The following is a 24,267-nucleotide window of genomic DNA, read 5'->3' on the forward strand; positions in this document are numbered from 1 at the left end:
TACGGAGAGAAATACTGTTTTTAAGAACATAGCTCGGATACATGCATGATAAAAAACAGCTAAACTTATAAAGACTAATGTGTTTAACATGATCACATTATTCCTAAACATAATCAGCACATTTACGTCACTCGACTCTACGACACGATTACAGATAAACTGACAAATAAAACACTGAAATGTTCCACTTCTTCTCTCCATCACTGGGGCTTTAAGTACAGCGCATCAGTTCGCCTTCGGCTGCTTCGTGGCTCTGGATCCTCCTGCTTCTGCAGACTAAACACACACACAGACACACACACAGAAATTTGTTTGAAAAAATGTATATACATAAATATAATACTCATAATACTGATAGATAGAGACAGAAACAGACGAAAAGAGAACCTATCAGACAGACAGACAGACAGACAGACAGACAGACTCCGGGTCTTGTTATTGTGTGAGACACTTTACCCATCTTTTCCGTGTCACAGGGTAGAAATCGTTCATGCTGGCCTGATTGGTGTCTCCCTCCTTCTTCTCCTCTTTCTCCCGCTTGTAGGCCTGATTCTGCCGGAACGTCTGAATACGTCCTCGCACCCTCTCCTCTCTGACCACACATACACACACACACACACACACACACACACACACACACACACACACAGAGCATAGATGCCCGAGTGCCCGACCCTGCACTCTTACATACACACAGCTCTGAGGTGAGACCACTCCCTTCACAAAAACATTCACTTCATACCTGCTGTAACTGTGTGTGTGTGTGTGTGTGTGTGTGTGGAGTTGTGTCTGGTGTACTTGGCGCGTTTCTCCTGGCACAGGAACTTGACCAGCTCCTCCTCATTCGGCTCTGTCCACTGGAGACAGGGCGGCTCAACCGGGGGCGGGTTCAGGAACAGCCGGCGCGCAGCCTCGTACTGCCACTCTTCAGGGACTGGGTGAGTCTGCACACACACACACACACACACACACACACACACATACAGTTACAAAGACTAGGGAAAAACAAAAAAGAACAACATTTATTTTGTTTTTTTCAGTCTTTACACAGACTGAGAGACAAAAAGACACAGACTGACAGACAGAGAGACACAGACAGACAGACAGAGAGACACAGACAGACAGACAGAGAGACACAGACTGACAGACAGAGAGACACAGACAGACAGACAGAGAGACACAGACAGACAGACAGAGAGACACAGACTGAGAGACAAAAAGACACAGACTGACAGACAGAGAGGCACAGACTGACAGACAGAGAGACACAGACTGACAGACAGAGAGACACAGACTGAGAGACAAAAAGACACAGACTGACAGACAGAGAGACACAGACTGACAGACAGAGAGACACAGACAGACAGACAGAGAGACACAGACTGACAGACAGAGAGACACAGACTGACAGACAGAGAGACACGGAGACGGATGTTTACAGATATGCAGTTCTATTAAATATAAACTATAACAAGAATGATCTATATTTAAATTAAATATATTTCGTGTTGTGTGTTGTGACCTCAAGTCATAGCGTTACAGGTGTGTCTGTGTGTGTTTGTGTGTCTGTGTGTGTGTGTGTGTGTGTTACCTTCCTGTTGATGTTGAGCATGACGCCCTCTATGGTGCGGTGCTGCTGGATGAGCTTGAGTGCTCGGGTCGGCCCCAAACCCATGATCTTATCACAAAAATCACATCCCAGTAGGATACACAGATCCACAAACTGGAACACACACACACACACACACACACACAGAGTGTTTCATGTGGCACAGAGTTTATTCAGTGTAATAAGGTCTTTATAACAGTGGTCATTAGCGGCGGTTCTGGTGGTGAACCTCTTCCTGTGAGAGCTGCAGGATCTCCAGGAGCTTGGGCAGAGAGTACTCCGTCACATCGCTGCAGGGACGAGACACGTCACCAGAGTTATTTAACACTGACGCACAGAAGATGGAAGGAGGTCAAAAAAAGAATCGAACAACAGAAAGAAAAGATGGAGCGGCGTTAAGGAAAGAACAGATGGATGGATAAAACAAAGAGAGAGATGGAGGAAGGAAAGGAAAGTTTTTTTCACTCCACATGGATACAGAAAGGAGAACAGGTCCAGACCTCAGCGCTTCCTCACCTCCCGCTGTTAGCGTTCAGCTGGCGGAGGAGAAGCACCCCTCCGAACGCCAGCGTGTCCATGTCCTCCGACGCCACGGCGTCCACCACACCGCTCCTGACCAGCTGGGCACAGCATGCCTCAGCCTCACTGGGGGCCTGGGACACGGACGGAGGGGGCGAGAGGGAGGGGGGGGGGGTGGATGGAGGGGGGTTTCGAGGGGGACAAAGTCAGACAGACGAGGGAGAGTCAAAAAAAGAGACAGACAAACAAAGGGAGAGAAAGGCAGAGAGACAATGGGAGAGAGACAGACAGTCTGTTTTTTATGTTAAACATCGGTCTTTGTTGCAGCTCACAGACACTGATGGACGAAGCACACGACAGAATAAAAGTATCATTTATAATCTGTGTTTATTTTACTTTTAACAGTCACAGCTCCACCCCACATTATTTAATATCTGAGATATACAGGGTGGTGGTGATGATCTCCTCACGCATAAACATCAGAGACAGAGAGTGAGACAGAGTGAGATGCCTGGTTGTAATGGAGTTCTGATCTGTTACCTGGACACAGGGGACACCCAGGAGCGGGAGGAGACGCAGGAAGTCCTGTGTTTTAGAGGACACTGAGGGAACAGATACAGAGTCAGGCTGAGGCAGAGGTTTAACATCATCTCCACTACACACACACACACACACACACACCAGTCTCACCTCCACTGTAATTAGTGAATAATACACTTATAATAAAGATGAATAAATTAATTGTAGTCTGAGAGTTTAATAGATTTATTATTTTAAATATTTATCAAGAATAATGATTATGAATAATAAAAATGATCACGGTCCCTCTCACCGGTGGGAGAGCGCTGATAGCTTCCCCATCCTGCATTCTGTGCTCTTTTCTCCAGCTGAAAGAATTAAGGTAGTGTTTATTATTTCTTATTTATTTCTTATTTATTTATTACTTCAGTAGTTTTTAATCTGAACCCTAAACCCCAGAGCTCTGTCGAGTCTCACCACGGCCAGCTTCTCATCAGGAGGAACTCCATCGAACACAAACACTGGCTTGATGCCGTGCTCCAGGAACGTCAGTGTGCGGTAGAACACACCTAACAAGCTTTAACACACATACACACAACATACAACACACACACACACACACACCACATGCTCTAAAACTCCTGTCGTTTTCAGCTGATAAACCTTTTAAGAAAGTTTAAGAAAGACCTCCGGCTCTCACAGACGAGAGGATGGATTCTGATCAAACCTGAGAGACGGAGCTTCTCACCACAACACCGAAGAGGATAATTTCTCTAGATACGGCTCACTCCAGAATAATAATACTGCTATAATCAAATATACATACAGGATCAGTGAACAGAGAGTTTGTTCTCTAAAATACATGCTGTACATCTTTCAATTAGTCTGATATTAACATACAGTCTGATCTCCTTTTTCAGTGCATCTGATGAGAAAAATGGGTTTGATGAGATCCGATCCGATCCGATCTGATCTCGACCCATTGTTCGGATAAATATCAGGAAATTAAATATAATAATAATAATAATAATTTCTGACATTTTATACACAGTGAAATTTGAACTGATCTCCTTTTCAGTGCACCTGATGAGAAGAATGGGTTTGAAGAGATCCGATCTGATCTAATCTCTACCCGTTGTTCGGATAAATATTAGAAAATGTAAAAAAGAAAAAAAAACTTAAATTCTGACATTTTATTCACAGTGAAATTAGAAGACGATGATTTATAGATGCTTTTAGGACATTTTAGTGCATCTTTAACATTTATTAATATTCTTAACATTATATTTAACAAAAGCATCAGAAAACAGAAATCTCTACAATACATGATATAGAATATAACTGTTATTATAATATATTGTTCTTACCTTATTGTCTGATTAGGAACAGCACAACGGAACTGGTTCATAATAATGGAGGTGTCAAATGCAATTATTTTGCCTTAAACAAAGCAAACAAATATGAGGATTATTATACTATTCTGAAAATAACAAAATAAAAGTTAGGGACATGTCACATGACCAGACAAATACCTGCAAAAAAAGGTATATATATATATATAGTGCCTTGCAAAAGTATTCATAACCCTTGACCTTTTCCACATTTTGAAGAAAGCCATAAGAAGTTCCATTTGCAGTTTGTGACAGGCCATGTGGGACACAGCGAACAAGTGGAAGAAGGTGCTCTGGTCAGATGAGACCAAAACTTTTTTTTTTATTACCTAAATGCAAAACAGCATGTGTGGTGGAAAAAGAACCCTGTGCATGGTGGCGGCAGCATCATGTTGTGGAGACGCTTTTCTTCAGCAGGAACAGGGAAGCTGGTCAGAGTTAATGGGAAGATTGATGAATCCAAATAAAGGGCAAATCTTAGAAGAAAACCTGTTAGAGTCTGAAAATAACTTAAGACTGGGGCGAAGGTTCCCCCTCCAGCAGGACAACTACACACAGATGGACTCTATTTACTAATTATGTGACTTTTGAGGACAGTTGGTTCCACTGGATTTTAGTTAGTGGTATCAGAGTTAAGGGGGCTGAATACAAACTTTTCAGATTTTTATTTGCAAAAATGTATAATTTTCCTTACATTTCACAATTATGTGCCACTTTGTATCGGTCTATCACATAAAATCCCAATGAAATACATTTAATTTTATTTGTCCATTTTATTATTTTTTTTTTTTCTTTTTGAACTCATCTGCCAAATTGTATTATTTGTATCAGTTACAATATACAGTATTTTAAGTGCCTTCCATCCCATCTCGCTCAGAGAGTTTGGCCAATTAGCTCTCTCTAGACCTCCGGCTGCGAGAGGCTACAGCATCACCCTGGAGTTGAAGCAGCAATTCCCAGATGATAGAGTGAGCACTTAATCACTGTGACACTCTGGGGCATATTAGTTGCAATTATTATAATATTTTATATAAGTATTCATATAACATTAACGTTAATATTTTATTTATCATAATATTCATTTAATAAAATATTAATATTTTATATTACAATTATCAGTGTTGGGTGTAAGGCGTTACAAAGTAACGTGTTAGAGTACTTGGATTACTTTTTTGATGTAACGAGTAATCTAATGTGTTGGTCCGCCGTTTATGTACTCAGTTATTTAGTTATATTTTTAAAAATGTAATCCATTATTCAGACAATTTATGTAATCCGTGAGGCAGACAGCAGTGATTCCCAATCCGTTAGTGTGTGTGAACGTCGTCCTAAAAGCCCCGCCCCCAATAACCCCTCCCCCTCTGTTATTCCTGCTGTTATACCCCTATCTCACCTATGCGGTTTGACTATGTGAGGACCGACACACGGAAAGATGGAAACCTAATCACAGCGCCAAAACTCGTGGTGAATCATGATGAACCGTACTTACAGCCACCGTGCGAAACCGCGTAGGTGAGATAGGGGTATTAGTAGGTGAGATAGGGGTATTAGTAGGTGAGATAGGGGTATCAGTAGTTAACAGATTATGGGCCAAACTTCACTAAGTGATGATGGTAGAATAATTATAAAGGTCTTGACTAAAACAACATGCATGAGGAATCACAAAGGAGTTTTCATTTTATGCAATGAAAAAGTACTCGAACTAGTTACTTTTATCAGAAAGTAACACTGTAATGTAACTGATTACTTTTTAAAGACAGTAATTTTGTAATGTAATTAGTTACTTTAAACAGTAACGTCCCACAACACTGACAATTATGATAAATATTATTTATTTACATTCTACCCCCACAAACCCCCTAGGTTTGTGTTACCTGCTGCTGCTGCAACGCAATATTTTTCCCCTCACAGGATAAATAAAATCTATCTATCTATCTATAATACAGTTACGTTGTAAAAAAGTTCAAGGGGTATTAATACTTTTGCATGGCCCTGTACGCAGTGGACCCTCGACATACAAACACCCCGGATCGCGAATTTTCAACTTACGAACCAAAATGTTTGCTGGATTTTGCTTCGACCTGCAAAGCACTTTCGGCATACGCGCGATCCGGTCAGTCGCGCGCTTGTTCTGGTTTTGCGCATCTCCAGAAGCCGCTCAAAACTTGTTTGTGTGAGAGGAGGAAAGTGTTTTTGTGCCAGAATAAGTGAGAATAGAATGAGATACCATGAGATCAAAGAAAGTGAACAAGGAACTGGTGCCAAGAAAAAAAATAAGAGCTACTGTCAGTGGAAATTAAAGTTTAAATCAGAATTTAAGGTTAAGTGAGGTTTAATTTCTGTTTATTTTGTATTTTACTTCATTAATATGTCTTTTCTACACGTTTGTTTTTAAATACAAAAAATGATGAAAGTGTTGGAAATTTTGCAGTAATATTTTGGGTGGTTGGAACGGATTATCGGCATTTTCACTGTTTCTGTGGGAAACTGCACTTCGCTATACGAAATGTCTCGTTACGAACTCTCCTCTGGAACGGATCACATTCATATGGCGAGGGTCCGGTGTGTGTGTGTGTGTGTGTGTAAATAAATAAATAAATAAAGGCGGCGATTCCTTTGTTGTCTATCAGTAATGAACTAGTGATTAGACTAGACAGTGTACTAGACCCCAGTCAACACAGTACTACCACACCCCCCTACACCCCCCCCACACACACACAGCGATACATTAGCGATGCTAGTCTGTCTGATCTAACACAAAGGAGCTGCAGGAAATAAACAGGCTTTACCGCTGTAATCTCCGAGCTGTTTGTGAGTGATCGACTCTGGAGCGTCAGCGCGAATCAGATCTGCTAATTTCATGATCCCCATTTTGTTTGTTTTGTTGGTTTTTTTTAATTTAATGCACAAAAACGCAAACCTGCCCAAAAAGCATCAACGACGCCAAAACGCGTTTTGGTAAACAGGATTCCTGCGGGTCACGTGTCCCTTCCCGGACACCGTCCTCACCGCGCGCTCAGAGCGGAATAGCTGTTTGAAAGTCATGGAGGCGCGTGCAGGGATGGAGCTCGCGCTTCCTGAGAGGAATTAATAGATTTAATAGAGTTAATTAATTAAATGTTTTTGACACTGTTGAAGATTTAGACTTCTTTCGTTCGTGTTTAGTATTTTTTGTTTCTGTGAGGGAGAAATGGAGCCGGGGTTGGAGATGTCTGCGATGATTCCTGCTCTACAGGAGCTAGCCAGGTGTTTCTCTCAGGGTTCAGGACTTTAACTCTGATTTTTACAGAATTATTTTCCTCAGAATGTCGAATAATGAAAATAATAAAGAGTTTAAATTTCTTTCAGCGCCTCATCTGAGGAGTATAACGCTGCTGTACAGAAACCCAGACAGATTCTGTGTCAGTTTATTGACAGGATCCTGACTGATGTAGAAGTTGGTAAGAACCAGAATAAAGTTCATAACAAATCTGTCATATGAAGTGTAATACTGTTTCCAGTAAGAGTGTTAAGCAAAACAGAGGCTCAGAATCTTCTACATTGATAAAAGCATGGTTTTGTCTCTACATTGGTCAGAAGTCACTCTTTCAGTTATACCTTTATTCATTTATACACTGGAGGACCAGAAACCAGTTTTAGAAACATTTCTGTCGGTCGGTCTGGTCAGATTTCCTCACAGCGTCACTCAAAACTGTCTGTCTAGACTTTACTGAATCTCCTGCAGTCCTTAGATCTCTGTCTGAAGTTTAATCTGCACCATCAGTGAATCTAAATGTGGAGTAAAAGTGATGTTATGAACAGTTATGTGTGGGATTTAATAATCTACTGTAAAATAATCTACTAATGCGCTACTGTCTCAATGTAAACAAACACCTGCACCAATAGATATTAATTAGAAAAGATAAAGTGAATATTTTGACTGGGATTAGTTCATATTTTCACTTTGGCTGAAATAACAGCGCTGAAGTGGTATAAGTGAATTTTAACACGCTGGAGTGGTTTTAAGACAAAACTTCATCTTTATCCTTTGATCTACTTTTTCCATTTCTCATCTGTGATTCACTCTCCGATTACCGAACAGGGAGTGTATTTGTCTGAGCACCAAAGAAGGACAACTTAGTGTAAACAAGGCGTAAGATACTCAACCTTACAGAATGGGATTTCTTTGTATTAATAAGTTAGACAGAGAGTTCTGCTGTACAGAGAGGCTTCAACCTCAAATAATAATAATAATAATAATGTTACTGATTACATTAAAAGTCAGCAGATTATTTTTAGCTTCAACATTTTAACTATATATATATATACAAACTCTTTCCCTGGTACTTACACTAGTATAAAGTATTCCTGAACACCTCCACCTGAGATAGATCTCCTCTCTCCTTCTGTTTCTCTGTGTTATTCTTCTCCATCTTCTCTGAGCGACTCCAGAGCTTCAGTGTCACAAAGAGAACCGAACCTAACGTTTGTTTGTTTTTGTGTCTCCGTGTGTCCTCAGTGGCCCTGGAGCTGAGTAAGACGAGCAGCTCAGAGCCGGCCTGCGTCATGCTCCTGGACTTCATCCAGCACATCATTAAATCCTCCTCGCTGATGTTTATAAACCCGGCGTGTCAGACGGAGCAGTACAGAGACGTCCAGAGCGAATGCAGCGGTCAGTACAGTCACACATCAATGAGACAGAAAGAAAGACATGATGGAAAGAGGAAGATTGTTTTTATGAATGACAGTGAAATAAAGATTGATGGAGGGATAAAGGGAGGGATGGACTTAAGAAAGATAAAGGATGAAATAGTAGAATGAGGGGAAAAGGGACATCAGGACAAAAGTGAGGGGTGAAATAATGAAGAGAGCCAGACAGAGTCTAAAAAAGTAATGATTTGCTTAAGTTTATACAAATAAAAGCACTAAAGAGAAGAGGGTGCCGATACTTTTGCATTTAAGAATGGCAAATAATTTATCTTATGGTATCTTATAATTTCACACAATTATATAATTTTCCTCCGGTTTCAGATTTCTCTCGGTGGATCATTACACGTGTGCTGCGGATTGCGGCTGCGCCGGAATGCGGCGTCCTGCGCGATAAAATCGTCTCCGTGCTCGGCTCCCTGCTCCAGCTTTTCCGAGCGAAGAGTCCGATGGTGTTCGGCGTGCTGGCTGGAGAGCTGATGGGATTAGTGCAGGATCTCACACACGCCGTCTGCAGGGCGTCGGACACACAGTGGCCCGTCTCGCTGCAGCGTTTCAGTGCGTGTCACTGCGCTACGTATCTCACGCCATCTGTCCTCCGGCTCACGTCACCTGCATCGTCTCAGGCGCTACTGTCTGCTGCACTGACTGTCCTCTGCACCATCCTGCAGGGTGTCTTCTTTCCCCGGGAAGTCGGACGGATTTGGGACGCGTCCTGTTTAGTCCTGATACACGGCGGCGCTGAGTTAAAAACCATCTCCATGGCGATGCTGAGACGCGTCGTAGATCTGGGTGGGCTTCCTGTAAACCACGAACAGACATTCTTCGCGGCATATCTGTCCCTCCTGGAGTCTTTCATGTCCAGTGAGGAATCAGATGTGCGAACATATGCAGGTGAGTTTCAGGTGCTGACCCGGCGTGTGTTCGTCTCTGAGAAGGGCTCGCACGAGAAGTTCGGGCGTGTCCACCTGGACCTGCTGATGGATATGCTGCACACACTCGTCCTCAGCGGGACCGTAGACAGGATAAAGGTGACGGAGGTGAGGACGACGTTGTGCGAGGTTTTCCGCTTCGTTTTGGAGTGCGTGCCGCTGGGATACGAGTCCGCTGCTTCAATCCGGAAAGAGAGAGTGACGGCTGTGTGCAGATCACTGATCCGAAACATCGGCGCGCAGACACAGCAGGAAGTAAACAACAACAACTAAAAATCCAATAATAATAATCATTGATATTATCAGTTTTATATTAACAGTGACGTGTTTATTTGCAGTACGTGGAGGGGTTCGTGTGTGTGGCTCTCAAGGCAGAAGGTCTCGCAGCTCTACAGGAATGTCAGAGTGAGTGGGTGGAGTCAGGTGGAGGTGACGAGGAGATTCCGGCTAAAAAGCTCCACCTGTCTCTGTCCACAGCGTCTAGACGAGGCCCACCAGGGTACCGATACAATCCCCCCCCCACCCCCCCCCCGTTCTTGTGTCCAATCTACTGTTATATTATTATTACTAAAATATGTTGTTTTTTTCAACGAACGTGTGTGTGTGTGCAGTCAGGTGGAGATGAGGAGCAGGAGCGAGGTGTGGGCCGCAGTAGAGGATCGGATGGAGGAGCTTCTGACGCACCTAAAAACCTGTGACGGTGTTGAGAAGCGTCTGTGTGTTCTGGAGGGATTAGTCAGCATCCTGCGTCTAACTGCGATCTGCTCCAGGTCTCTCTCTCTCTCACACAAACACACACTAGGGCTGTGCGATATGGACAAAGGACACAGTATTGCGATTTTGATTTTAATCACGATTTTGACACATACAGACATGTCTTACAGTGTGAATATGAAACATTTTTCCAATGGAAAACTGTTATGCGCTAAAATGCCTCCCTGCCACAGATTGCCCCCCCCCACCCCCACATAATCTCTATCTAATATTATATTAGAACATAAATTCATAGGTTTATGATTTACGAATTACAAATTGCACCAAACGAATTTGATTATCAAATAAGCAACATAAAAAAAGACATGTTGTATAGGGAAGAAATATATAAATTATGTATCTTTTTCATATACAACATGCATATTTTCATATTTTTATATATATTTTTTTTACATGACACATGATACATATTTTTTTACATGACAAACCCCTGTAAAATAAATGTGCCACAAAATAAACATTAGATGAGAATTTGTATTACATGTCTTAATTTTCTATTAATTAATTTTTTATTAATTTGTCACGTGCCTAGGGTTAATTATAATTATAATGATCTATTTGCTAATAATAATATAAATTTTTGATTGTGGTGTCCTAATATATTTGATAGAGATTATGGGGGGCAATCTGTGGCGGGGGGGATTTTATCGCATAACACACACATTAAAATAAATAATTGTAAAAAAACACTACGTTTTGCAACTTAACTTTCAGGACTTAAAGTTTTCTGTGTTACAGTACACTTTTGTGATCTTAGGATGTGCAAACTTTTCCACTTCGATAAGTACATTTTTATTTGTGCAGCTATTAACAATTGTCGTTGTCACAAAGCAGCTTTACAGAGTCAGAAAAGAAACGTATGGAAATTTGTATGAAATATGAAGTGTGTATGAATTAAAATGATAAAATAGTCCCTCTTAACTTTCTGCACCTGTTTCTGTATCAGTGAGTGTGTGCTGGACTCCAGTGAGAAACACACACACGCACAGCAGCTGGTGTGGTTGAAGTCGAGGACGTTGTCTCGGGTGGTGGAGGCGTGTTTCTCCGTCATGGCCGACGCCCCTGACGAGGATGTGGAGGTGATGGTGGAGAGAACGGTCCGCGTGCTGGATGCCGTCGTCTACATGACCAGTGTGTTTAAATACATACATGTATACACACGTCCCTGTCTAATCAATGGACTCTGATGCGTAATGTCGAAGGTGTAGATCTGAAAGTATTACTCCGTTCTCAGTTCACAGTCAGACTGACGGCGAGCTGTTCCAGAGTGTGTGTGCGTTCCTGTCCATTCCCTGGGTGAACACACACTCCTCTATGCCAGCCTATCAGACGGCGTTGTTTCCTGCTAATCTGATCGGACTGGCGGGAAAGCTGGCTCCTGCGTACTGTACGCCACTCACCTTCACTTTATTGACTTTTATATGCTTTCTGAAGAGATACAAAGGTGATATGGTTTTATTTTGTGTGTGTGTGTGTGTGTGTGTGTGTAGCTGTGGAGACTCGAGGTCGCTGCGTCCTTCTCCTGTCTCTTCTCCCCCAGCAGACAAGTGCAGAGTGGCGCGTGTGTGTTTATCAGTGCGCACTCCAGAGTGAGAGTGAGACGGAACGGCTCAGTGCAGTGAGAGGATTTCCCCTACTCGGCCATCAGCTCGGGACTAAACCACACAACCTCTTGAGCAACACGCTCATGTATGGACACGCGTTACTCTCTCTGTCTTTTTGTTTTTTTCTGTTGTTCTTTCTCTGACCTCACACACTTCCTCTCTCTCCCTCTATCACTCTCTTTCTCTATCCTCGACACCCCCCCCCCCAGGTCCAGACTGCAGGACTCCTCCCCCCGTGTCAGATCAGCGATGGCGTCTGTCGGTTCTCAGTTGCTGTGTTGTGTGAGTGAAAGTTCTCAGTTCCGTGTTCTCCCTGAGGATTTGTGTTCCCCCTCAGAGTTCCTCTGTTCTCGAGTCACCCTGTCTGACTCTCACTCCATCCGTCTGTCCTCCACCGGAGCGTCCGTCCTCGTGCCGTTCCTCACCCTGCTCAGACCCAGTGAGGAGCCAGAGGTGAAGCGAGGTCAGTAGCTTTACCTGACCATGATCTCTCCGGTTGAGCTTTAACCCAATAACCTTTAATAATAGAACATCTCCCTGTGTGGTGTAGTGTTTATAGAGAACATCAGACACGTGTGTGAGCACATGGACGTGAGCAGCAGTGACCCCGACACCCAGTCGCTCCTCGTGGCGCTGGTTAATCTGATCGAGGATCCACACCAGGACGTTCGCTTGTCCTTCAGCCAAAACATCAAGAGCCTGCTGGAGCGCTGGAACGGAGACGCTTTCCTCAAAGAGGTACAGAACCACAACTGGAAATATTCACCTGCCCCTCAACTTCACCTGCAATTAACCTTCACCTGCAATTAACCTTCACCTGCAATTAACCTTCACCTGCCCCTGACCTTCACCTGCAATTAACCTAGCTCTACCCCTGCCCCTGACCTTCACCTGCAGTTAACCTTCACCTGCCCCTAAACTTCACCTGTCCTTAACCAGCCCCTGCCCCAGATGCTCACCTGTCCTTGACCTTCACCTGTCCTTGACCTTCACCTGCCTTTAAACTCTACCTGTCCCTGACCTTCATCTGGTCTTAACCATCATCTCCCTTGACCTTCACATACTCCTACGCTTAACTTTTACCTGCTCCCAAATTTCCTCCCCTTGACCTTTGGCTCTACCTGCCCTTGACCTTTACTTCCACCAGCACTAGAACACTACCAGGAAGTGTGTGTATACATGTGTGTTGATTGAGTTATGATGAGATCTTGTTTCCATCCACAGCTGCTCGTGTCCCGTCTGAAAGAAGCTTTTACAAACGCAAAGACATCTAGAAACAACGACCTGAAACACACACTCATTTTGACGACTGGGGAGATTGGCAGGTACACACACACACACACACACACACACACACACACACACACACACACACACACACACAGATTCTTCTTAATATTTAAACTTGCTCATCTTTGTAAATGCTCTCTGCGTTCCTGTCTCTGTCTCTGTGTGTGTGTGTGTGTGTGTGTGTGTGTGTGTTTCAGGGCGGCTGAAGGCAGTCTGGTGTCGTTCTCTCTCCTGCGTTTGCTCCACTGTTTACTCTCTAAATCCTCTCAGGTGTCGGTGGTGGCTCACACTGAGATTCAGGCTCTCGCTTCGACCCGAAACCTCAAACTGCAGAGTTTCTTCAATCAGTACAGGAACCCTGTGTGTCAGGTCAGTCCTCACCTCCACCTCGCACCTGTTTCCTCCACACACACTCACGCAAAACACAAGGAACCATTTGTGGGTGGAGCCTCACTCAGTTGGCTAAAATAATCCTCGCAGGTTGATTAAGTGTGTGTGTCGTGTGGGTGTGTCGTGGGTGTGTGTGTGTGTAGTTTCTGGTGGAGTCTTTACACTCCCGCCACATGATGGCGCTGCGCTGCACCCCTGATCAGAGCAGTGAGGCCCTGCAGGAGGAGGCGGCGCACCAGCGAGAGCTCGCCCTCGACATCCTCTCGGACGTCGCACACGCCTTCGACTTCCCCGACCTCAACCGCTTCCTCAACGTGAGCATCGACCCCAGAACATTCAGTCATTACGCTTTCTGTTAAAGTTCTGACCGTAGGAGTGTCTTACACCGGTTTGTCATTTAAACTATTATCATTTTCAATTATAATAATACTCAGTTGGGTGTGTGTGTAGCGCACACTGCAGGTTCTCCTCCCGTACTTGGCGGCGAAAGCGAGTCCCACGGCGTCTGCGCTGATCCGCACCATCGCTAAACAGCTCAACGTAAACCGACGGGAAATCCTTATCAACAACTTCAAGTACATCTTCTCACATCTGGTGTGTTCCTGCACCAAGGACGAGCTGGAGAGAGCCCTGCACTACCTCAAGGTGTGTGAACAGTACAGATCTCTGCTCCACACACACACTCTTCTCACTCTAGTGTTTTAATCTGTTAAACAGATACAATGTGGGTTTATTATCATAAAAACACCTGTATGTGTGTCTGTGTGTGTGTGTGTGTTGTAGAGTGAGACAGAGATTGAGCTGGGCAGTTTACTGAGGCAGGACTTTCAGGGCCTCCACAATGAGCTGCTCCTGCGTCTGGGAGAACACTACCAGCAGGTGTTTAATGGACTCTCCATCCTCGCCTCCTTCGCCTCCAGTGATGATCCTTACCAAGGGCCCAGGGACATCACCTCCCCTGACATCATGGTGACACACCATTACATGTCTCTCACTCACACACACTCACTCACGCACACACATGTAGACAGGTAGGCAGGCAGACAGGTGGGTCGACAGGTAGGCAACAGGTAGGAAGACAGGCAGACAGACAGGTAGGCAGATGGGCAGGCGGGTGCGATAGTACACAGGAAGGCAGAAAGACAAATAGAGACAATCAGACAGACGTAAGCAGGGAGATTAAAACAGAAATTGGAGAGAGGTGGATGACAGGTGGTTGGGCAGCTAGACTGAATATCTAAGATTTAAAACATGTCTGATTTAATGTTTTCTTTTCGGGAATTTTTTTTTATAAAAGTCTTTCTCTGCCATCTGTCGTCCCACAGGCTGATTATCTGCAGCCGAAGCTCCTGGGCATCCTGGCATTCTTCAACATGCAGCTGCTGAGCTCCAGCGCTGGCGAGAAGGAGAAGAAGAAAATGGTTAGTGTGTGTCTTTAAAAAATAATAAATGAATAATAATCATGACATCGTTATCCAGGACCAATGTGTAGCTCTGAGTTCTCCTGTTTGCTCTTCGCAGGCTCTGAACAGTTTAATGGCTCTTATGAAGCTGATGGGTTCAAAGCACATCAGCTCCGTCAGGGTGAAGATGGTGACCACGCTCAGGACCGGTCTGAGATATAAAGAGGACTTCCCACAGCTGTGCTGCCAGTCAGTCTTACACACACTCACACACACACACACAAACACACACAAACAGTCTTCTACAAATATAAATCTTGTAATAGAAAATGGTGTTTATTTACATAAACATCTACTCGTTAACATCGCTTTTAATTATCGTAAAATACTGATTATACTCAAAACCATTTAATAAATCATTTTCTATATATGTATATTATATATTAATGATAATTAATGCTACGATATCATGTGTGTAATTAATTTGGGGTCATTTTTAATTGTTTAAAATTTTATGCTAATGCTTTACAGTCATCCATGGGTGTACATGCATGTATAAAAATACTATTTATTTAATGATACTAATTACTATTATAAAAGTTATTTACTTTCTTTTTTTTTAATGTTTTTTCAGGACATGGGACTGTTTTGTTCGTTCCCTTGACCCTTCGTATTTGGGGCCGTTACTGAGTCATGTGATCGTCGCTCTTTTGCCTCTCATCTCCATTCAGCCTAAAGAGACGGCCATGATTATGCACTACCTCATCGTGGAGAACAGGTACCGCTTCCTGCTACAGGAGTAAACTAATCAACCAATATTAACAAATTTTGATAAGTAATAAAAAAAATAATAATTAGTCATGAATTGATTCAGTAGTATTAAGAATTTAATGGTTTGGAAATGAATAGTTGATAATGTTTTGTTTTGCATAGAGTTTTTCTGTAGACCACATAGAGCTAATCACTTAACTACCACAAGAGGGTGCACTTGCAGTTTAGGAGGTGCGCGGTACTGGACAGTGTATCATGTGCTGCTACAACTAAAACCGAAAATATCTAAATTATATTTCTAATTCTTAGGCTTTAAAGTAAAACTGTAATTTGTCCAGCACAGCAGCAGGTGGAGAAGAAACACATGTTCGCTCTGTGATTGTACTTATTGTGAGTGTTCTTATTCCAGACAGGAAGTGGAGGACTTTCTTCATGAAATCTACTTTCTCCCAGACCACCCTGAGCTGAAAGACGTCCATAAGGTCCTACAGGACTACAGGAAGGTGTGATCTCGCTCAGCATTAAGTTTTAGGGACGGATTGTGTCCAAGGGTTCGAGTTACCGTCAAACTGGTCATTTAAACATTTTTTCTTGAATGTTTTCAGCAAACATCAAAGAGCTCTGACCTCCAGGCGGCGCTGCAGCTCTCCATGCGTGCAAGTCAGCACGAGAACGTCGACGTGCGCATCCATGCCCTCACCAGCCTGAAGGAGATGTTGTACAAGAACCAGGTCAGGAAAACACACACGTTCATCCTTTCTTGCATGTCTGATATTTCTGCGAAAATCTTTAAAAGAAATGACCAGAATAAACAAACAATATGATTTTATGATGTGACATAAGTTTATGTTTACTTTTTCAGTTAGTTAATTGTTGAAATCAAATGCTGTTGATTAAATTTTATAATTAATGCTATAAATTATTCATAAGAAATTAAATTGTTGGTGTTTGAGTCGAGCTGATGGAGCAAACTGCTAACAAAACAACAATAGTTTTCCTTTTATTGAAAAAAATCTGTTTGTGATATATTTAAATTCTGCTAGAATACTGTGTGTGTGTGTGTGTGTGTGTGTGTGTGTGTGTGTAACAGGCAGCAGTGTTGCGCTTGCTGTTGGACAGCGAGTTGGTGGAACCGGTTCTGTCGGAGCTGGTGATGGTTCTGTTGCTGGGGTGTCAGGACGTGAACGCCGAGGCGCGGCTGCTGTGCGGCGAGTGTTTAGGGGAGCTGGGGGCCATCGACCCCGGACGCCTCGACCTCAACACCACACACACACAGCGCAGCGGGGCCAGCTTCACCGTGAGCATCTTTACTCTCAAATGATGTTGGGGTTATCAGAATGTGTGTGTGTGTGTGTGTTGAACTTCATTGCAGTGGTATTGTGCAGACAGGTTCTGTGTTGTTCCTCTGCAGAGTGGAATCGATGATCCAGACTTTGCCTTCGGGTTGCTGACCGAGCTCACTAGGACCTTCCTGGCGTATGCCGACAACGTACGAGCTCAGGACGCTGCCGCCTACGCCATGCAGGTGTGGGATGCGACAACACACCCATCTCCTGATCCTAGATACAGCTAGCTGCAGCCCCCTTACTCCACATACAATTCCCCTATACTTGCCAGAAAACCCTAACGCCAGCTACAACACCCGAAACTCAGCTATAATTCCCCATTGCAGCATTAAACTCACACATTAGTACACTAATGTTTAAAAATCTTTTTGATCTGGTTAAATTAGTTTTGTGAGGTTAACCCACTACACTAATTTAACTCATGTTGTTTGTGTTGTTGTTTTTTTCCAGGAACTGCTGTCCGTATTCGAGTGTCGCGAGGGAAGGACGGACTCGCTCGGCCGCAGGCTGTGGAGGAGATTTCCAGAACAGGTTCAAGAGATTCTGGAGCCACATCTCAACAGCAGGTGAGTGACCACGTGGGAAACACGTGAGAACACACGCTCATGATGTCACGCTGACACTGTGGGTGTGACTCCCGCTCCTCGTGTGATGTTTAGGTATAAAAGCTCCCAGAAGGTGCTGAACTGGTCCAGACTGACGAAACCGATCTACCTGAGTAACCGGGGGAGTAAGTTCTCCGACTGGTCTGCTACATGGGCTGGGTATCTCATCAGCAAGGTGGGTTCTCCAAAAGCCACCTTCATTCCAAATAAATACAACTGTGAGTGAGTTCTTAGTGAGTTACGCGTTTTTCATTCTGTTTCATGTCTCAAGTCTTTATATTCACTACAAAGTGCACTACTGTGTTATTGTGTCTTTTATTCATGATCATAATTAGTGTTTGTGGCTCCGTCCTAAACCACACTCTGTTCATTATAAAGTGCATTAATTGGTCCATTGTTTATTTTATTTAAAGTGTGGTGCTGTTGATTACAATTATTTTATTTTATGTTTATTATTGTTTATTACATTTATTAGATCTTTACATTAGCTATACAGTATAATGTGTTTATTTTGTTAAAGTCCTGCTGGGTCCTGAACTACACCATTTTCACTATTTGGTGCACTATTTTGTTAATTGGATATTAATCCATATATACTACATCCTATTGTTTTAAATCACACTTCATCTTCTTCTTCTTTGTCCTTCGGCTGTTCCCTATAATCCACAGCAGTATGTACACACCATATAGTGCACATAATTTTAGGGATCCTTGTACAGTTTGGAACACAGCATCAGTTCTGAACTTGACATTCACATAAAAAATGTCTGCAGCTGAAGTGTGATCTAAGTCACTGTTTGTGTTTGTGCTTTAGGTGCGTCATGATCAGGCGAGTAAAGTGTTTAACTGCTGCAGCTTCATCATCAAGCACGACTACAGAGTGACGTTGTACCTGCTGCCCCACATCCTGCTGTACGTCCTGCTGAGCTCCACACCTGAGGAACAGCAGGAGGTCAGAGACTGCTCTGTGTACCGTTTGTTAGAGATACATCCATGTCTGGGATTGATCCGGTAACCATGCTCATGCTCGTTAAAAATGAAAGCCTCCGGAACCAGGTGTTTCTATGTGATCTGATCCTTGTTTAAATGATCACGCTAATCACCAGGTGAAATGAAACGTCGGCATTCTAGACAGATTTATATGATCGTGTTAAAAGCTGTCAAGAGCAACTTCGAACACAAACAAGATTTTATAAAAAATTTAAAATAAATAAAAAAACTCAGCAGGAGGATGTTAGCTCCTCCTGAGAGAAGTGTCTACAGACGACTTCGGGTGTGTGGAAACACCTGCTTATACACAGTGTGTGGTTCCTGAAGAGCAGGGTTTTGTCACATGTAGACGTATTACTCAAAATAGTTCTATTAAAATAAGTATTTTGCATTTTATGCATTTGTCTCTGTCTGTGTGTGTCTCTGTGTGTCTTTGTGTGTGTGTGTGTGTGTGTGTGTGTGCAGGTAGTAGAGGAGATCATGGCCGTGCTGAAGGAGGACGAGCCGCGTCTGTCTCAGCTGCAGGAGAACGCCTCGAGTCTGGCTCAGCTCAGCACTCAGACCGTCTTCTCCATGTTGGACCACCTGACCCAGTGGGGGCGTTACAGACTCCAAACACTCAGCACAGCCAAGAGCTCCAGCCGACAGAACCGAGACACACACAACCTCCATGCCACCGGTGACAGAAAGCGCACTCACACACACACACACACACACACTGCATTCAAATACACTGTAGAAAGTTTCTCGATTCTGATTGGTCAGAAGGTGATGATGGCACACAGGTGTATCAGTGTTTACTCAATAAGTTGCACTCTTAGGTGTTTATATATATATATATATATATAAACACCTGTGTATAATATGAATATTTACACACTTGGAGAAAAACCCAGAGTCTCATTCTGATTTTGCTCTGTATGTGTGTGTGTTTGTGTGTGTGTGTGTGTGTGTGTATCAGGTGTAGAGAACAGTGAGTATCAGTGTGTTGTCTCCTTCCTGAACCGGATCCCTCAGGATGTCCTGGCTAAAGCTTCGTTCCGTTCTAAAGCGTACACGCGAGCAGTCATGCACTTCGAGTCCTTTATCAGGGAGAAACAGCAGAACATTCAGGACCACCTGAGCTTCCTACAGGTACGAGAAAGGAGTCCCCTTCATCACCATCATCATCATCAGAATCAGAATCAGCATCAGCATTACATTTATTTGGACAGCTTTGAGTACACCATGATAATGAAAAATGAAAATCTGTGTGTGTGTGTGTGTGTGTGTGTGTCTTAGGCTCTCTACGCAGCCATGCATGAGCCGGATGGTGTGAGGGGAGTGAATGCTCTGAGAAAAGAGGAACCTTCACTGCGAGAGCAGATTCTGGAACATGAGAGCATCGGGCTGCTCAGAGAGTCTACAGCCTGCTACGACAGAGCCATGCAGCTAGAACCTGACCAGGTACACACACACACACACACACACACACACACACACACACACACATAGTATGTTACTTTCCTTATGTTAGATGTTTATGTGTGTGTGTCTGTGTGTGTGTGTGTGTGTAGATTGTGCATTACCACGGTGTGATGAGCTCCATGCTGGGTCTGGGTCAGCTCTCCACAGTGATGACTCAGGTTAATGGAGTTCTGGCGAGCAGGTGAGCATCGTCTCTCACTTTCACACCCGTATGTAATTCAGTGCCGTGTGTGTGTGTGTGTGTGTGTGATGTTAATTTCCCCCTTCTGACGGTGAAGGCCACAGTGGAAGTCGGATCTAAACGCCTATCGCGTCGAGGCGGCGTGGAAGCTCTCAAAGTGGGATTTAGTCGAGGATTATTTGGCTTCTGGTACGATTTATTTTCTCTTACTTGATGTAAAATATGTTTTTTTTCTGATGTACTTTAGTTTTTACAGAGATCACATATAAAATATAATGTACAAAAATGTGCAAATCATATTTAGAGAAGTTGTGCTGTACACCATGTGGTGTACCTTCTTGATTGTGTGTGTAGATGAGAAATCAAACACCTGGGGTGTGAGACTGGGTCAGATGTTGGTCTCGGCTATGAAACAGGACTCGGAGCGTTTTTATGAGAAGCTGAAGTTGGCGCGGAGGGAGCAGGTGGTTCCGCTTTCAGCCGCTAGCTTCGAGTGTGGAACTTACCAAAGAGGATACGAGTACATCGTCAGGTGAGGAACGGGGAGGTGGGCGGAGTCTCACATAGCTATCTAAATCAAATTAATCTCAGTTAATCTAAGTGCACTCATTTATTGTTTTTTAGAAACTGCTAAAAATTACACAGTAGTTTGCCAATAATTCCAATCATTTATATGTAAATATTTTTATGTTTATATAAAATTTGCTTTATTTTATTTCGAATTAATAAGAGAAAAATTGCATTGTGTCATGTAACCGAGAAACCGCAAAGAACCGTAAACTCCTCTGTCCTGAGGATTACAGCTACAGCTTTACCTCCGACACAGCGCTCGCACTGGAGACTCCTTACACTAACATTACAGAAACATAGAGGTAGTCCCCAACGAGGGGGGCCCAACAGTTTTAATGAATCAAACTTAAAGCACGATGATAGAAAGTGTCTGTCCTGTAAATCTGTCCTGATGGTGAATAATCCTAATTTCAGAAAAAAATCCTCAACAAAACAGTGTTCACAGTCCAATACAGTGGAAAACAGTTCTGAGACAAAAAGGCGTCTGGGATCCCTCTCGCGATTTAAAGGCACAGAGACAACACTGTTACATTTGACATGTGAGATTCATTCCCTAGGTGCGGTTACGGTTTTTGGCCACATGATGATGGCAGTTTGTGGAAAGGGGACATTGATTTAATCAAGTGGATTGTTATACTTTACATTGTATATTTGTTCAAAGGTGTATAAGACTCACTTTGTCAGACTTAAGAACAAATCAGACATACGATCATGCTCCCGTAATAAAACTCGTTTGTAAGTCGGGGACGACCTGTACTCCTCTTTAAAGAAAGCTTCAATTCGTTCTTATGGACACAATGAAGTGTTAAAAGCTTAGAGCTAATTAAATATAAGTATTCACTCTGTATGTGTGTGTGTGTGTGTGTGTGTGTGTGTGTCAGACTGCACATGCTCAGTGAGTTAGAACATGCGTTCACTGAGCTGCAGAAGGAAAGTGAAGGCTCCAAGGCGAGTGCGCTGATGCTGAACTGGGATGATCGCCTGCTTATGACCCAGAACTCCTTCAGAGCCAAAGAACCGATCCTGGCTCTCCGTCGGGCCCTGCTCAGCCTCAGCAAGGGGTAAGAACACACACACACACACACACACACACACACAGTCCTGAACCTCTGCTCAATGTACACTCTGACTGCTGTCTAATTTATATTTGAATCTATGTGTGTGTGGTTTGAGGTGTGTGTGTGAGGAGCAGGTGGGTCAGTGCTGGCTGCAGAGTGCGAGAGTGGCCCGTCGAGCCGGTCATCACCAGACGGCCTTTAACGCCCTGCTGAACGCTGAGAACTCTCGCGTGTCTGAGCTGTTCGTAGAGAAAGCCAAGTGGCTCTGGTCCAAGGTACGAGTGTGTGTTAGGATTTAAATAAAACGCCTGATGTTCACAAAAATAACAATAATATTAAAGTGGACAATAATATAGGTCTGTTTGTTGGTTAGTGTATCTGTATCACGTTGAATTTGTGTGTGTGTGTGTGTGTGTGTGTGAGCACAGGGTGATGTGCATCAGGCTCTCATTGTGCTCCAGAAGGGAGTTAAACAGTGTTTTCCTGAAGAGCAGCCGCTCTCAGATCCTAAGAGGATCCAGATTAAAGGAAAAGCTCTGCTGCTGGTGGGACGCTACATGGAGGAGACGGCTAACTCCGAGAGCAACGCCATCATGAAGATCTACAGGGTGAGCAGACGAGGAGGGGCGGAGATCTCCGAAACATGTTAAACATGTTCCGCTCTCAGTTAAAGTCTAAAAGTTAAAACCATGAACAGAATGTTAGGAATAAGTGATGTGGTACAGAAGGTATTATAATGTGTGGAACCAAGGATGTAATATTTACCACAGTGATCTATGGGAACATGTTCATTTGGTGTGTTTGTGTGTGTGTTTAGGACGTCACTACACTGTTACCCGAGTGGGAGGATGGGAATTTTTACTTGGCCAAGTATTATGACAAACTGATGCCGATGGTGACGGACAATAAAATGGAGAAGCAGGGCAACGTCATCCGCTACATCGTCACTTACTTTGGAAAGTACGTACATTTACACATAGGAGCTGTAGGGGGCCCTTCACACGTCACGTCTTTTGTACGCTCAAGTTTGTCACACCGTCACCCACTGTGCAGCGCCTGTTTCATCCACGTGCATTTACACTGCAGCAAAAAAAAAAAAGCCCAACTTTTCAGAATGCTGCAAGCATCATCCACCAAGTCATGTGACACAGGAAATAACCAGCTTCACCCTTTCCATCCTCTTGGATCAGTTAGTGAAATCCTCCATAGTTTGTCTTCATGCTTAAAGGATGGGTTGCAGTGTTTTTCCCCTCATGTCACAAATTAAATCTAGTAGCACGGGTTACTGCACTTTTTATTTCAGTTTTGGAAACGCGTTTACATTCTGCAACATCATTGTCCTCATACAGCATGCTGCTTATGGTTGCTTAGCAACAGTAGATGCCACGAAGCCACAATTTCCTTGGCGTTTTTTAATTGCTGGATGTGAACGCCCTCCTTAACATTCCTAATTCATTCATTACAAAACAAAAACAAACAAAAATGTGTTTTTATTGCATTATACAGTTTTCATGCCTTCTTTATGTTTGTTTTGTCCTGTGTTATAATAATTCCTTGATGTGACTTCAGAGCGCTGCAGTTTGGGAATCAGTACATTTATCAGGCCATGCCTCGCATGCTCACGCTGTGGCTCGACTTTGGTGCGAAAGTTTATGAAGTGGAAAAAGGTACTAAAATAAAACCCTGTAATACACGTCCACTAACACACACTAAAAACATATCTTTATTCACTTCTGCTGCTTTTTTATTCTAATTGGTACTAATTAGTAGTAAATCTTTTTTAATAAATCAATACCATTTTCTGATATAGATTAATATGTAATAACTGATATTTAATACTCTGTGTGTGTGTGTGTGTGTGTGTGTGTCAGCGGGGCGTTCGGATCGAGCTCAGATGAAGACAGATTTGCATAAGATAAACGCTGTGATCAGCGAGCACACGCTGCACCTGTCTCCGTATCAGTTCCTCACGGCGTTCTCGCAGCTCATCTCTCGGATCTGTCACTCCAACGACGAGGTGTTCGCCGTGCTCATGGACATCATCGCCAAAGTCTTCCTCGCTTACCCTCAGCAGGCCATGTGGATGATGACCGCCGTGTCGAAGGTCAGAAATTTCAACATCAAATTATCTTTGAATGAGGCCTGATTAATTTATTTATTAC

The 24,267-nt window shown here is 43.4% G+C and overlaps 2 protein-coding genes across 2 annotated transcripts in view; one reads left to right on the forward strand and one right to left on the reverse strand.

Annotated features, from left to right (window-relative positions):
• On the reverse strand, positions 1-7,003 carry zgc:110269 (probable flap endonuclease 1 homolog). The gene is made up of 11 exons (XM_053486363.1): positions 6,828-7,003; positions 4,015-4,087; positions 3,125-3,224; positions 2,961-3,015; positions 2,669-2,730; positions 2,126-2,262; positions 1,839-1,899; positions 1,592-1,723; positions 799-944; positions 457-592; positions 1-276 (listed from the first exon to the last, which is right to left on the reverse strand). Exons 1-11 carry the CDS (start codon positions 6,907-6,909, stop codon positions 226-228), a joined length of 1,035 nt encoding a protein of 344 aa, XP_053342338.1. The 5' UTR covers positions 6,910-7,003; the 3' UTR covers positions 1-225.
• atr (ATR serine/threonine kinase) overlaps positions 6,996-24,267 on the forward strand; it is a 21,830-nt gene continuing 4,558 nt past the window's right edge. Inside the window, exons 1-38 of the mRNA XM_053486362.1 lie at positions 6,996-7,284; positions 7,387-7,478; positions 8,537-8,689; positions 9,049-9,911; positions 9,995-10,155; positions 10,268-10,426; positions 11,377-11,561; positions 11,665-11,817; positions 11,921-12,119; positions 12,244-12,497; positions 12,585-12,772; positions 13,259-13,359; positions 13,522-13,693; positions 13,858-14,028; positions 14,165-14,359; positions 14,498-14,683; positions 15,040-15,135; positions 15,236-15,366; positions 15,752-15,895; positions 16,298-16,391; positions 16,494-16,619; positions 16,979-17,185; positions 17,300-17,413; positions 17,685-17,800; positions 17,894-18,014; positions 18,654-18,791; positions 19,295-19,508; positions 19,791-19,963; positions 20,111-20,275; positions 20,386-20,477; positions 20,575-20,666; positions 20,832-21,009; positions 21,929-22,108; positions 22,221-22,380; positions 22,534-22,713; positions 22,923-23,065; positions 23,675-23,772; positions 23,977-24,209. Coding sequence (XP_053342337.1) covers positions 7,229-7,284; positions 7,387-7,478; positions 8,537-8,689; positions 9,049-9,911; positions 9,995-10,155; positions 10,268-10,426; positions 11,377-11,561; positions 11,665-11,817; positions 11,921-12,119; positions 12,244-12,497; positions 12,585-12,772; positions 13,259-13,359; positions 13,522-13,693; positions 13,858-14,028; positions 14,165-14,359; positions 14,498-14,683; positions 15,040-15,135; positions 15,236-15,366; positions 15,752-15,895; positions 16,298-16,391; positions 16,494-16,619; positions 16,979-17,185; positions 17,300-17,413; positions 17,685-17,800; positions 17,894-18,014; positions 18,654-18,791; positions 19,295-19,508; positions 19,791-19,963; positions 20,111-20,275; positions 20,386-20,477; positions 20,575-20,666; positions 20,832-21,009; positions 21,929-22,108; positions 22,221-22,380; positions 22,534-22,713; positions 22,923-23,065; positions 23,675-23,772; positions 23,977-24,209 — 6,483 coding nt within the window. The 5' untranslated portion in view covers positions 6,996-7,228. The remainder of the gene's footprint in view (positions 7,285-7,386; positions 7,479-8,536; positions 8,690-9,048; positions 9,912-9,994; positions 10,156-10,267; positions 10,427-11,376; positions 11,562-11,664; positions 11,818-11,920; positions 12,120-12,243; positions 12,498-12,584; positions 12,773-13,258; positions 13,360-13,521; positions 13,694-13,857; positions 14,029-14,164; positions 14,360-14,497; positions 14,684-15,039; positions 15,136-15,235; positions 15,367-15,751; positions 15,896-16,297; positions 16,392-16,493; positions 16,620-16,978; positions 17,186-17,299; positions 17,414-17,684; positions 17,801-17,893; positions 18,015-18,653; positions 18,792-19,294; positions 19,509-19,790; positions 19,964-20,110; positions 20,276-20,385; positions 20,478-20,574; positions 20,667-20,831; positions 21,010-21,928; positions 22,109-22,220; positions 22,381-22,533; positions 22,714-22,922; positions 23,066-23,674; positions 23,773-23,976; positions 24,210-24,267) is intronic.

The sequence above is a fragment of the Clarias gariepinus genome, chromosome 25 (genome assembly GCF_024256425.1).
Source record: "Clarias gariepinus isolate MV-2021 ecotype Netherlands chromosome 25, CGAR_prim_01v2, whole genome shotgun sequence".
NCBI lineage: Eukaryota > Metazoa > Chordata > Actinopteri > Siluriformes > Clariidae > Clarias > Clarias gariepinus.